At 35.8% G+C, this 15,667-nt stretch overlaps 1 protein-coding gene across 1 annotated transcript; it reads right to left on the bottom strand.

Moving 5' to 3' along the window:
* Positions 1 to 177: 177 nt before the first annotated feature.
* LOC113070703 (carnitine O-acetyltransferase-like) lies at positions 178 to 11,939 on the bottom strand. Its single transcript, XM_026244101.1, has 14 exons — positions 11,780 to 11,939; positions 9,459 to 9,737; positions 8,341 to 8,456; positions 6,811 to 6,864; positions 6,558 to 6,723; positions 6,168 to 6,342; positions 5,216 to 5,394; positions 5,002 to 5,102; positions 3,971 to 4,090; positions 3,741 to 3,863; positions 3,007 to 3,142; positions 2,857 to 2,919; positions 2,292 to 2,429; positions 178 to 1,025 (listed from the first exon to the last, which is right to left on the bottom strand). Exons 1-14 carry the CDS (start codon positions 11,804 to 11,806, stop codon positions 813 to 815), a joined length of 1,890 nt encoding a protein of 629 aa, XP_026099886.1. The 5' UTR covers positions 11,807 to 11,939; the 3' UTR covers positions 178 to 812.
* Between the last annotated feature and the right edge of the window lie 3,728 nt (positions 11,940 to 15,667).

Here is a 15,667-nt window from a genome sequence, read left to right as displayed (position 1 = left end):
CCCACAATGCAACAATACAAACAAGTTTAAAACACAGTAAATCAATAATACAAACATGAATTTAACATAAAATTATAATGTCTGTATATAAAGTATGTTTAAATGTGGATTTTTTGTCTGACTGTGAAACAGGCCCAGGCCAGTATATGTGACCAAAAAAAAAAAGACTGCATTTGTACAGTATGAGCGATATGTACTAAAGCCAAAACTGATGTCACACCAACTGTACACACCTACCCTAGCGCATATGTAAAAAACTGAAGTATACTTTAGGTTTAACTTTAAATGGTACTGGATAATATCAAGAGCCTTCTCACACTTACAATTTCTACAGTTGAAACTGAAATAAAAACAGAAGGAGTTTGTGTTTATGTCTGTAGTAGCCTCTTAGTCCAAAGTCTCTTCCCTGAAAGGTGAAGTGTGTCATTTCTATGCCGCTAAATACCCTGTGAAAATAATGACTGTTCTCAAACTGGTTTCCTGACTTCCAGTGGTTAGACAAACAGACAAACAGCCCCAAACCCACACTACTGAGTTAACGTCCCAGTGTCAGGCTCAAACAAATCAAATCAAATGTTTAAAAGCACCACATAGTCACTTATGTTTACACTATTCAAGGAAATCAAGCTAAGATTAGTGTCCTTAGTTACTTATAATCTCTGCAAAGTGAAAACAAAATCATGTGACCTTAAAGATATGGAAAACCAATAGGAGTCAGTTTAATGAAAGTAGTAAAAGCCTCCTGAAAGGGTTCTGAAAGGGCTTCGGGGCTTATCCGAGGGTTTCTTTTGCCATTAATAAAGTGTTGTCATTCACTGGGTCTTAGACACCTGCTCCAGAAGAGTCTTCATGTCCAGAAGCGAGTCCTCTAGAAACTCTGACAGTTTCGTGGCGTTCGTTTCCTCGCAGCTATTGAAGGCGGTCACGGCGAAGTTGATATGGTCATCCATGGGGTTGTAGCAGATACCGTAACCATCAGGAACCATGGGTCCAAAACACATAACACAATCTGTATTTGATCCAACCTGAAAAACAAAGAAGACAACCACAGCTTTCATGAACATGATGCATTTCACAACAGCAGCAGATAGATTTACACGCCATTCAAACTCTTAAAGGGACAGTACACACAAACAATGTTAGCAAATTCATCCATAAATTGATTTTGTTTTGGAATCAAAAGATCTGGCTAGCTGTGGGTCAAGTATCTCCTCTGACATGATTTTGTTCAGCAGTAGTAGCTAAACTGGCTGCGTCCAAAATCACATACTCTCCAAGTAGGTACTTCTTTAATATAAGCAATTACTTCGCGACTGTTAAACAAATTGATGTCTTTCTGTACATCAATATTGTTATACTGCAAGACCCCTAGTAGTAATACATTTGTAAATACATTCCAAAACAAATGCTTTCTTTAACTGAAGCTATGTATCTGTAGTGTAAACTATATCAAAGGGCGTCAACAAGGCAGAATGACTTGCAAGGGATTACATGACAGTGAAACACTGTTACTCAAGAAGAGTCTTTAACAAAACCATAACCACCAGGACAAACCTCGTCATCAGTGCCTATTCAGTATTTAGAAAAGAAGTAGAATTGATATTCCAGAAGAGGGTACTATTATTTGTTTGCATCTCGATTTTGCGATTCTACCAAGCATTGTGCTGTTCCTGGTTTAGGGTTAGCACTTATGCTAGTGCATATAACCTGCTTTGAAGGTTAAGTCTATTTATAGAAAGGCCCCTTATCTCATCACTTCTTCCTAAACTGTGTGAGCATTTGTTTTGTGAACCGGACGCAATGTAAAGCAGGCCAACTATGCAAAACCCACAAGATGTAAGAAAGCACTGCAACTCATTTCCCATGCATAGAGGTTAGCTAATAATAACAGAGGTCATATACATACAGTATAGAAGTCTTAAAGGTACAGTAGCAAAAAAATAAGCTTGATAAATGTTGGAAATAGTCATGTAAAACTAAATTACAACTGTTTTGGAGAAAGCAACTTAAAGTATTAATCTAAGTGAACTTATGTTTACTTTATGATGCTTTTTTTGTCATTTATTTACATGACAAACCCAACTTCCACTCACTTTCATTTATTTGAAAAAGATTAAGATATAATTCAATATAAGATGACATTAGAGTGAATCAATTCCAAGCTTATTTCCATTTATTGCATTAAAGTTCTGTGTATATAGATTGTTATCAAGTGCAAATAAGCGACAAGTGTATTTAAATGCAGTGTGTACGTGGTCTGCAGTAGCCGCCAAGAACCAAATTTTACAAACCTGACTTGTGTAGAGATTGAAATGTGAAGCCACAGCAAACGACATGTCCATGAAGATCTCAGGTAAAGAGGTCAGATCCTCAATGGCTATCATCCTTAGACCCAGCATGTGCCTCTCTACACCCTGCCCATGGATGGCCTGATCACAAGGAAACAAGAACGGAGACTCAGGTCATGTTTAGCATGATAAACCCGCTCTTTAGCAGTGTAAAGTCAGAATGCATGAAATAGCATTAGACCTCCCCTTTAAGATCATATGATGCTGAAAGATTTCAGATGCATTTACATTGTGCCTCAGAAGCAATCAACTCAACCCATATGGCCCATATCATTAGCATGGGCTCTCCATGGGTTGTTATTGTATTGATTGTAGCACATTTATTACCAGGAATAAAGGTCTGGTCTCATAGACAGTACTTTGGGTTAAGATTGTTTGAAGGATGACAATAAATAAATTCTTCTCCCCTCAAGAACTTTGCTCAAGCAAACTTATTTAATGTATTAGAGAAATCTAGTCCACCCAAATGACTGCTCAGCCAAATACAGCAAAATCTAACCACGCTCACCATGTGTGTGTGTTTTCTGTGGACTTTGATGGCCTCTTCGAGCAGTGCTGCTTTCTCACTATTCTGCAGATTGGAACAATATGGAAATAAATAAGAGAAAACTCACAAAACGCACTCAAATGAGAACGCAAGTAAAAAGTAAACTTGTACGCGTGTTGATGGATCATCCATGGCTTTTGTAAACTGCAGGGATTCTGTGGTGGTGGATCGAATGGCTTCAGTTCTGCCCAGTTTGAACATGCGTAAAGAGGCGCTCTCATAGGTCGGACAGCACGTCTGATACATCCTAACACAGGAACAAGATCAATCATAAGTGGACTGCCGTGGTTATAGGTGCATATAAAATCCCCTTGCATTTCTTGTTAGTTAGCAATTTTTGGTGTACTGAAGAACAAAATGACACAAAAATGACCCATACCTTACCACACTTTAATTCTAATAAATACACAAGTTTCCTAATAACAGGCATTTTTTATGCACATGCAACTTTTCTACTCATTTAAGTTTCTGCAATCCTTCACTTCCTGAGTGAATTGCATGTTTTAAAGGCGAAGTATGTAATTTATATACCACTAGTGGCACTAAACAGAATAGCATAAAAATATGGTTTCCAAACCCCTTTGGCTATGTAGGTGTCTATGCAGAAAGTTTTCACATGAAACTATTTCAGAGGACAGTATTTTAACATAAAAAGAAATTACATACTTGACTTTTAAAGATGTTGACAAGAAGAAATGTGGCATAAATGGCATGCATGCAACCTAGGAAATGAAGTGAGAGAAGCCAAAGGGATGTGAACATATGCTATCTGAAGGTCTAGGGATTTTAGAGGTAGTTGAGCAGAGGTTTCAGAGCTTTATTCAGCACTAGGATGCCAAACTCACCTGTAGTATGCCAACTGCAGAGCCATTTGGATGAATGCGTCAGGACTCATTTTATGAGACTTTGGGAATTTTCTTCCATAGTGTGTGAAGTTGAGCACTCGGACGTCCAGGTCATGAACCATTCTAGACAGAGGATGTAAGAGGATTACAGTAGTACATTATGTAATATTAATTTATTATAGGTTAATATTGATTTAAACACCATTATACAATTTTTGAAATGTGCTCACATGTTCATGTTCTGTTTGGCTTTCTCAATATCCTTCTTGATTTCTGGGGTGATGTTGAATCGAAGCTTTTGTGGCATAGCAAGAGGAATCATGGGAGCTCGAACCATATCACTTCTCTTCCTATTACACACACGTTGCATGCCATATTATCTACAACCTTTCTGAACAACCATACTTTCACAAAAAGCAACAACTCTACATTATTAAACCTATTCAGAGCCTTGTGTTCAGGAAAACATCATATCATATGAGTTTTTTGATTTATTGGTGTTAGTTGATATTTGGTGTTTGAGTGTGCATTTAGATTATTAGATTTAGATAAACACTCATATACACTCCCTTAAAGTTAATCTTAAAAATAATAATAATAATATTTCATAACACTGTTAAATGTAATCTTCAGCAAATCTGTTATAATGTTATGATGCATTTAAAACGAGAAGCTATTTTATTTTTTACTGTCATTATATCAGTACATATATTATGAATGTATTTAGACAAAACAGTGCAAAATTTTAATATTATGCATTTATCTGTTATCTGCCATAAAATGAAAATAATTATAAGCTTATCAGTATTGGTGCATACCGGTTTATTAATACATTTATACTACTGTTTCTACTAATCTAATTTTTTTTAATGAAAAATTATATCAAAATTATTATTATATTTCAAATAAACACTGAAAGAATCCTGAAGAAATGTTTCATGGTTTCCACAAAAATATTAACAACTGTTTTCAACTGATAATAATAAGAAATGTTTCTTGAGCAGCATATTAGCATGATTTCTGAAGGATCATGTGACATTGAAATGATGCTGAAAATTCAGCTTCGTATCACAGAAATAAATTACATTTTAAAATATATTCACATTTAAAACAGTTATTTTACATTTTAATGATATTTCACAGCATTACTGTTTTATTGTATTTTTGATCAAATTTTGAGCAAGAGGAAAAAAAAACATTTAAAATATAAAAATATTGATCCCAAACTTTGAATGGTAGTTATATCATATCATGTCCTTACATATAGTCAACAACATGGTCCACCAGGAAAACAATGGGAGGTCCCTCAGCCGGAGCATGTTCATAGGTGAGTCCACACGACCCGTCCTCCCCAATTATGAACTGTGGGATACAGAAAAGAGCCCAGGTACAGAAGAATATCCCTATATATCTGGATTCCTATCTACCCTGTGAACATACACTGGATTCAATGATCATACATGCATGACAGTAACCTGCAGTGTTTTGTCAAACCAGCGGTTCCCACTGTTCCAGCGACTGCCTCCTCCATGGAGCATCTGAGCGGCCACCTTGTTAAAGTACATCTCATCTGACACACGTGGCTTTGGAGCATCAAGACACACTGTGAAGATGCTCTTCTGGATCGCCCTCACTGACTCCTTATTTGTCTTGTCTGGAATAACAAAGATGAATGGCACAGGAAAATCAACACCATGTCCACCAACACAACAGCCAGTACTAAATAATTCATGCAAGCTCTAGAGTGGAACAATTAAACAGGGTTCACAGGTATGCAGGTGCGCACAATCTTTTATCAGAATTTGATGTTACACAATAACGAGATTTTGAATATAATATTTTAAAACATCTTTTTAAATAAATATCACATTAAGATTTTATATGCATATATAAAAAGTAAAGTTACAGAAGTTTAATTTATTGAATTCTTTTTAATAAAACAAATTAATTTGGAATTTAAAATTGCTATATAATCAAAGCCATATGTCTAAATACCTTATATTTCAAATTTGAAGGTGATATTACAAAAATGTAGCTTTCTGTGAGGTATTGTTTAGGCGATTCACAAATGTATACATTTCTGTCACAATATTATTTTTCTCACTAAACAGACACCAAATATGAATCCTTGACTCAGACCTTTCCTTTCTAGAGGGAGGAGCCCACTAAAAAGATTTAAAGTACCATTTTCATGGTAATATAATTTCCTATTTCAAAATGGCTTTCATATGATTTACGTTTTGATAAGATTTTTACAAATCCATTTCAAACTATATTCATACGTGGTTTGAAATGAGATTCCAATCGGACAAACAATCGGATTTGGACTGACATTCTGAACAAGGCCTAAGAAATAGGAGTATTCTGCCATGTCTGATTCTGTTGACTTTATCAAACACACAGCACACAATTTTTCAGTCGACTCACCCTTGATAAGGTTGTTGTAGGCCTTGCCCCAAGTGTTGCGGTGGTTGGAGGTCAGGATGCCAATCGGCTCTTTATTGGACTGAAGGGAAGAGTTCCAGATCTTCTCCAGCTGAACATAGAGCTGATCTACAGTCAGTGGTGATCCATCGCTGTTGTACACGTCCAGAACAAAAAACTGAGGAATACAGAGAGAAAATCTTACTGCAACAAAAAACATCACTGGAAAATATCAAAGCATAAGTCTAAACTGAAAACTCGTACATAAACTATAAACACTCCCAATCAAAGGTTTAGGGTCATAGGATTTTTTGCAATGTTTTTGAAAGACTCTTATGCTAATAAAAATTCAGTACAACAGTAACATTGTAAAATATGATTACAAAGACGCACCTGAAAGTTGTGGACCACTGTGATATGCGTAGGAGGGGTCTTTCCGTTGGCGTAGTTCACCACAGTGTCTCTCTTGGGTCCAGGGATCCGACATGAAGACAGCACCTGATAATACTGATCCATGCACAAAGGCTTGCCGCCCAGATATTCCACAGGCAACGTGTCACTATGCCACAGTAAAGAACGTCCTTTAAAACAAACTGATCCATCTGTACACTTACCAACTGCTTCAGAAAATAAGAAAATAACTCACCTATCAATCATACTTTTGAAATCCAAAACCCCAGCAATGAGTTTAGCAGCAAACCTATAATCAAGAGATAAATCATTGATAAATCGGAGCAGCCAATAAAAACATGTCACTGTCGAAACAATAGGCACTCAGGTCAAAAAAACGATTGTTTTCATTCACACTAAGGACTGTCAGTGTTTAAAAAATATTGTTAACCCTTGGCTGAAAAAGGGCAGACTATAGATATCATGTAGCAGAAGACTACATACTAACACCACACAACACATGTAATGGTTTTATAGAGTAAACAACACACTGTTAATGTATCTGGCTAGATATCAAATGTCACTATAGGTGTTGATTGCCCAGATATAAGGGCAAATCTAAAAGGGGAACAGGGCTGAATCTGAAGTGCACATCCCTTTGAAAAAACAGTGCAATGCCATGAGTAGGGCATATGCCAAAAATAGCCAAGCAAAGTGAGAACTCTGCTTAAAGGTCGATGTGATATTTAAAACTCCAAATCTAAAGACCTCTCCAGCATGAGTTTGGAAATAATTCAATACTTTTTGCATTTTAAGAATATATCCACATACATATATGACCCTGGACCACAAAACCAGTCATAAAAGGGTAATTTTTTAGAAGTTGAGATTTATAAGTCATCTAAAAGCTGAAAGAATAAGCTTTCTATTGATGTATGGTTTATTAGGATCGGACAATATACTACTATTTGAATATCTGGAATCTGAGGGTGCGAAAAAAAATCTAATATTGAGAAAAAAAAGTTCTTAGCAATGCATATTACCAATCGAAAATTACGTTTTTATATATAAAGTAGTGAATTTACAAAATATCTTCATGGAACATCACTGGAATGGAATATCCTAATGATTTTTGGCACAAAAGAAAAATATTAAAAAATATATATATATAATTTTGACCCATACAATGTACTTTTGGCTATTGCTACAAATATACCCCAGCAACTTAAGACTGGTTTTGTGGTCCAGGGTCACATATATATGTGTCATGCTCTGGGCTGATGACCATCAAGGGGCTTGATCCTGAAACGATCATGAACTATCACCACTGTGCTCTTGAGCACTGAAGATCGAGTGGGACCGTCCATGTAGGAAGTGTACTATTAGTCACTATGAATTCAAGAATCAGATAAATAATACATATCCAATCCCATTCAAAAGTTTGGGGTTGGTAAGAGTAAGTTTTGTTTCCACCACGGTAAAATTTATTTAATATAAACTATTGAATTCTGAACAAAAAGTCAGAATTGCGAGATATTAACTCAGAATTTGCTTTGTTATGTCTTGTTACCCAAATAAAAGAAACATCACCTGCTTTCAAATGGAGCGGCATTTAATAGACAGAGCTACACTGACAAGCTACACAATATCACGTTCATTATCGCAGATGTTAATTGCTGCTCTATTCGAAAGCAGGTGATGGCGATTTACTGCTAATCAGGGAACCGGCTTTTAATGCGCGTGACCATCGCATGCGATATATCACCCATCCCTAATTGTCACCCACCTCATTTGTCCCTGACGGTCTTGTAAGTGCATTTTGGGTAAAACGACCCCTGGGCTTGTGTACATCGCCACAGGCATTCGAGAGTCCAGGTATGACTGCATCCACCAGTCCGAGAGCTGCATCATACAATGACAGGGGAATGATTTATATATTTGGAGTAGTTAAAAGTGTAATACACAGGAAAAAATAAAAAGAACTGTGTACTTAAAAATACATTTGGAATTGGTCCTGCATCCCATTTTTACTACAAGCTTTCTCGCAAAAGCCCCGCCTCCACAGACATGTCAGCAACATAACATGCAAAATGATTGACACGCCTCTGCGTTATCTGATTGGCTAGCATGCACAGAATTTTTTTTTGTCTGCTGTTTACAGATTTTAGTTACGTGTGATTGAATAAAGTTAGAGAAAGCAAAAATTCCACCAACTTCACAAAAATAATAACTTTTTTTTTTTTTTTTTGGCATTTCTGAGGTAAATGTTATGACTGTTATGACTACTCATAAGAGGTTTTATTGACGATTTCGAAACATTGATCGATCGATTACACGTGATTCTTTTCAACATGTCTTCTGATATTCATTCACATTTTTTTTGTGCTGTAACTAGCAGAAAAAAGGAAATTATTGATTCACATGCCGCTTGAGGCAAACTGTGATCATACGCCACATTAAAGAGAAGAAAAACACATTTATCATTTGTATTTTGTGAAAAAAAATTAGAGAATTTAAATGATACGATTTGTTATATTAAAAGTAACAAAACAGGCTAATTGCGATTATTGGGTGATGCACTACAAATATTAAATAGACTTGAAAACATCAAATAATAATTTTATTTCCAAGCATTTATACGCTCAATAAAACAGCTTGTGAATAGTCATGTAATGTGATTTACCTCAGAAAAGACAACACTGAGAGGCATTGGAGCCCACTTTAACATCCAAATGTTTTTCCATATGGGCAGGAAGTAGGGCTATTTTATGCGTGGTATTAAAATATAATTCAAAATTATTTTGGATACTACAAAAGTCAGTTATTACAAGTAAATAATAAAAAAACAAGTGATGAAATAGTTATATTGAGACAGTTATAATGAAGTGTGTGCTTCTTCCGCACCCAGTTTTCGGTTTTGCGTGCCCGGCGCTCGAGGCTCTTCTGCAGTCTCTCTCCGATGCCGCCGGGCTGCAGGAACTCGTCCATGAGCTGACGAGTGTGCATCATCTCCTCCTCACTGATCAGCGGCTCGAGCGAGGCCAGATAGCGGGAGCATGTCTGCTTCAGCGGAGGAACAGGCAGCTTCGGGAGACTCTCCTGATAGACCAGCGGCCGCTCACAAATCTGGACAACCGGCACTGGACTCAGTAGACGGCAGGGCTTCACCAGCCCCGTCCTTGTCTAAGAACACAAAGAATCAGGGAATATACAGGATCCCGTTTCAATAAGGAGGTTCAACCAAGTCTGAGTTGACTTAACCTGAGATTGGGAAACTCAGGTTCAGTTTTCAGGTACAAAATAGCTGAACTGAGTTCGTTCAATAACCTGACTCCGAAATTATGATTCATCATGGGTACAGCACCCAACAAAGACTTTAATTCTTTCTTAATCACTGTTATAACATCAAAGGTAAAAAAAAAAATATTAAAAAAATATTAAAAAAGGTAAAAACATTCATGGTATCAGGGTGTCCCACAGGCAAAAGAAACAAGAAGAAAAAAGAAAAGCAGCTAAACATGAAGTATAAAAATAATTCAATCAGGTAAAGCTTTGAGCATAAGAGGTTCATAGGTGTAGGCTTCATGACTTTACAAGCATTCGACATATTAAATAAATATAATTCAGAGTCCGTTTAATATATCTCAAACTACCCTCCCATATGGTATCCTCCCATTCAGTAATTTTCGATGGGTTTGTTCTCAGAAAGAGTGCGAGAGTGAGACACACTTTCCTTACCGCTCTGCATACAGCAGTCTTACTAATGTGCTCTGCATCGCTGATGTTATATAGAAAACTACCATGTAAAAATGGAACCGCTCAAATAAATATACATGTGGATATGGCAAAAAAAATCTAAATAATCCTCTCCCGATGTAAATTTATCTCCCTACAAATGAATGTAGCCTCCTCATCAACAGAATTCTGTATAAAAGGACAGTACATGCCGTGCCTATGATAGAAACCTGTGAAATGAATGAATGTACCTGCTTTTCTAATTTAGTATTTTGGTCTTGTTTCCAATCAAAATATTTAAAGATTCTTAAATAAAGATGCATTTTCTACATAAGAAAAATGACAAGGTATTTATGTAGATTTATGTTCTTATTTAGCAAATGATTTGCCAATTGAGTAATCTTTTTTCTGTTTGCATTTAAGATTTAAGATTTTTCTTGTTTTAAGTAAAAAGCACTTCATGTTTAGATTCCAGTAATAAAACTTATTACTTAGATTTAACTAAGAAAAGCATTTATGCAGCATGAATGAATAAATGAATGAGGGATTAAAATATTACTTAAACTTAAAAAAAATGGGAGGAGACCGGAAGAACATAAGTTTCCTCTCTTTCAGAAATGGGCTTGATTTACCCTGCTTTCAATGGTTTGACAAACCTTCTATTCTGAAACAGAAAGCCCAGTTTCTCACTCAGTTCAGGGTGAACATACTCCATACATATACATAACAACCTCTGATCTGTAGCTGTGAGAATAAAACAGATGAATAATAATATTTATCTCTTTTAACAACAGACTAATACAAAGAATAATAATAATAATAATCTAGTTATTATTTGAATAGTATGTAGGCTCAGTGTCATGTGTCCAAATGAGATATTGTACAATTTATTTCAATTATTTTATTTAGTTTAATTTTCTTCTATAAATGCAACATGCGTTTTATTAGTAAATATCCTCCTAAAAGGAAATAAATTAATCCCATTAAATGGAAAATAAAACAATAAAATAAATGAAAACTCTTATATAAATTGAGGCTTTCGTCTGCCGTGCTTCGGAAAACTGATCTTTCTCGACGACCTTCACACACACACACACACACACACACACACACACACACGTTTAGAAACATGCCACTAAACTTGTTTGATCGGACATGGTGAATATTAATCGATCTGTCTCGTTGCCATCCCTGTTTATTGACAAAGGCTTATTGTCGATTTAATTGTGCTTTAATTAAGTTCATCTCAGCATGTCACAAGTCAATCGCTGTTTGTAGGCGATCGTAACAACAGTCGAAATGATGCACAACAGATACAATGTTTCCGATCCTATTGCAATGAATAAAAAGTGAGCAGCACATCAGGAGATACACGGGCCTCACAGCTACTGTTGGCGCATGCAACTGATCAGGCGTTCAATCAACTGTTGAAGTCGCTGCGTTTGATCTCAGTGTGAGTATTGTACATTATGATAATAATCATCTCTTACCGCAGTTCTGGTCAGGACACACAGCATGATCTGACGCAGATAATCCCGGAGTATTCAACTGACAGCTGCAGGACAGGATCTCCCCGACATTATGCGCTACAAGGGCGAACAAAACTTTCTTCACAAGTTCCAAACACAGCTCGCACACCTTCGCCCTCGCTCGGATAACACTGACACTGCAGCGATGAGCTCATGTTGACCCTCAGTGGCCTGCACTGTAGTAAACAAACTGCCGGGGATTTCACTTAGCGTTATAGGCTACTGTATTTATATGCATATAGCCTACTTTTCAACTTCGCGAATCTAAATTATTAAATTATCATGAATGCACCTATTATGATTGGCCTGGATGCATTTATATGAGATGTTTTGTTTTTAAATAGTATGAACCGTGTGATTATGATTACGCGTGATTGTGTGTGTGTGTAAATTAAATAAATAAATACAATGTATAATTTAGTAAATTATATATAATTGTATTAAAATATTTTAGATTTTCATATTTTACACTAGCCTCTACTCTACTGGTCTTCGATTGCGTTAGGGGATGGTCCTCTGAAGTCAAAGGGCTCTTGGTTATTTCAGATCAGGTTTGGTTAGTAAATGATCATCAGATCTGTTTTGCGAACCGAAAACATGAGTAAAAAAAAAAAAAAAAAAAAAAAAACGAAAAACATGCGTGCTGTATGACGTCAGGAGGGTATCATGGAGGAAGCGCTCGTGAACCCTGGGGAAGTGAAGTTCATTTCTCCTCACTTCTGAGCGGTCTTCTCTTCAGCTCGTGTCGGGAAACAGCTGCTATCGGAAGCAGTTTGTGTTCTCGTTTGCGTTCATGATGGTGTCATGCTCTACAGTAGCTGCTGTTGACGTATTATTACACCGAGTGTTTGATAAACATCGCTATCACGTGGATCTCATCTCGCTTCAGTGCTCAGGAGTGAAGGGGCTAAACTCGCTGTTTTACTGCACTTACAGCTTTTACTTCTTGTGTATGACATGTTTAAATGATTTATACCAGTAACGCTTGAGATATGACACAATCAGAATTTTCTGTATCAGGCCTGTGTGGTTCATATATAGAGATCAGTCTCGAGGAGGAAACACAAATCAGTTTGATTCAGAGGCACAAATCTATGAAATTTGTTCCATATGCTGAAATGTATGTGGTCAACAAGTAATCTGTAAGGTATCAATGAGATCTTTCTAACAATATAGCAGTCTACTTACATGAAATGCATATGGATATGGTATATCTCAGTCAGTCAGATGATGTTTAAATGCTAAGTTTTTTTTTTTTTTAGTAGTAGTAGTTTTTATTGTGGGGGCAAAACATGGGCCTATAATATGCAATACAATAATGATTGAGAGATGTGCAAACAAATGTTACAATCTGCTATATAAATAGTAACATGTTTTTTCTAAACAATAAATATAAAGAAAACCTAATTTTATTACATCCAGTAAGTTTTTATCTTGAAATATTACTAACAGTATACAAGTTATTCTTACGTTTCACTTCAAAAAGAGACGTTTTTACAGTTATACTAAAAGCCCTTTAACTTTCAAATACAGTATTAACTTTAATGCTGTAAGGCATGTAAAATGCATGTAGTAGGTTGTGCACAACAGTTTTGATCATGTTGATTGTTTAGAGGCCTTAGAAAGTAATGCACCAAATACGATACAGTAGGGATAATGACTTAAAAATATAGCTCTTTCATTTCAAATTTCACTCCTCCACCCCAACTCCTCACTTCTAATTTGTTTTTATCCCAAATTAGGGATAGGGGGAGTTCTTTGGGTTCGGGTTATGCTCTGGGCCCCTCCCCCCCCCCCCAGGACAGCACGCCAAAATATGCTTACTATTCACTTTCAGATTAGATGTAAGGGTAAACTTGTGAATATCGTGCTGTAGAAAACTGTGTAGTGTAAGTCTAGTTTTAGTATTTTGTATATCAGTGATTCACTATAAATTGAGGTGTGGGTCTGTTTCTCCTGCAGGTAGTTTTGCTGTATGGGCTGGCCTCTTTTCCACCATAGACTCTGGTCTTGTGCGTTTGTGGGGTAAAGAAGACCCTTGGAACTCCATCAACACTGGAGCCATACTGGCTGCTCGCAGTACGTTTAGCATGATAGTCGTTTTTCTTTTATCAGTGTTATTCCACAACATTAGACATTAAAGTTGGAATACACTACACAGCTTTTAAAATACGAACAGATTTTAAACAATACAGTTTTCTTGTCAACTTTGTAAATGTTTTCATAACAATGCCAGTTCATTTTTGAGGAATACAAAGAATGTCTAAAACACATTTCCATTTTTTTTCTTTGAATTATTATTATTATTTTTTTTATTATTAGGTGTCAAACATCCTACATAACCTACAAACATCCTGTCAAACATACAAAGACCCGCACATGTGGATAAAAAAACTAGATATTGTGACCGTGAATTAAGAATTTGTCCCCACAAATTTAGCAAATTAGTACAACATGACAAGGGATGTCACAATACCAAATATCTAGTATTCGATACTGATACCACCAAAAGTACACAATACTCGATACCATGGTATAAAAACATTAATAGTTAAACATCCTTTATTTAAAGTACAACATGGCAAACATTTTGCTAAAACGAGAAAACGACCATGATTTATCCCAAAAAAAAGGAAAAAAAATGAGTTCAAAGTGGCCATAATTTGCCAAAAAAGAAAGGAATAAAATGAGGACGAAGTGTCCACGATTTACCCAAAACGAGAACACACATTAGTACAACATGGCCAAGTTTATAATTTATCTAAAATAAGGAAACAAATAGGCAAAAAGTGGCCAAAATGTACTAAAAACAAACAAAAATTATTTTAAATGTGGCAACAACTTACCAAAAATGAGAAAACAAATAAGTACACCATGGCCAAGTTTAAAGTTTACCTAAAATAAGAATATAAATATGCACAAAGGGGCCTAAATTTACTATAAAAAAATAAAAATAAATTTGTAACATGTGGTAACAACTTAATTAAAATGAGAAAGCAAATAAGTACAACATAGCCAAGTTTACAGTTGACCTAAAAAATAAGTTAATTAGTACAGCGTGGTCCTGATTTACCTAAAACAAGCAAAGAACTAATTAGCAAGAACTAATTAGTATGACGTGGCCACAGTTTATCTATAACGAGAGAACAAATTAATCATTTGAGGCCACAATATCTTGTTTTTTTCCTACATATTACGTGCAGGGTCCATACTTTAAAACCCTGTATTTAACATTGTATGTATTCCATGGTCGTTTTGTGGAGGACCTGAGTCAGCTTCCCCCAAAAGAAGGCTAAGAGACACGCAGTTATGGACCGTAGCAGTAAACTCACTGTTGTGCAGTGGTGACTATAATAATATACACTGTGAAAAAAGAGAGGATTGTTAGATCATAGTTTACAGTCCCCCTCATAGACAGGGATCCTCCTGAAGCTCTCATCCTCTATCAGATGAACACTCAGGGGCAAACAGAATGTCATCTGTATTATGAATTGTAATATACATTTGTGTTTTGTCCTGTTGAAAAGGGAATATCGTCATCCAACGATTTCCATTAACTCAACTCAGAACTCAATATTTTTATAGTTCATCCAGGCCTGTTTGAACACTGATACAAACTGTATAACTAGATCAGAGATATGATTCCTTTCAAAGTTAATTTTAAAATTCTATCTATCTATCTAATCTAAAACATAACCTGACTACTGATACACCAGTGGTCTTTTTTTTCTTTCTTTTTTTTCTTTTTTTAGATTTTGCTTTGAGTTATTATAATTGAGTTATATATAATTTCCATTCAAGCTAGCAATAACAATTCATTTATATCCAAACCAGAATGTGCAGTCAGGA

This window comes from Carassius auratus, unplaced genomic scaffold (assembly GCF_003368295.1).
Source record: "Carassius auratus strain Wakin unplaced genomic scaffold, ASM336829v1 scaf_tig00005214, whole genome shotgun sequence".
Classification (NCBI taxonomy): Eukaryota; Metazoa; Chordata; class Actinopteri; order Cypriniformes; family Cyprinidae; genus Carassius; species Carassius auratus.
Note: the sequence above shows the minus strand (reverse complement) of the source record. Positions and strands in the feature narration are given on the sequence as shown.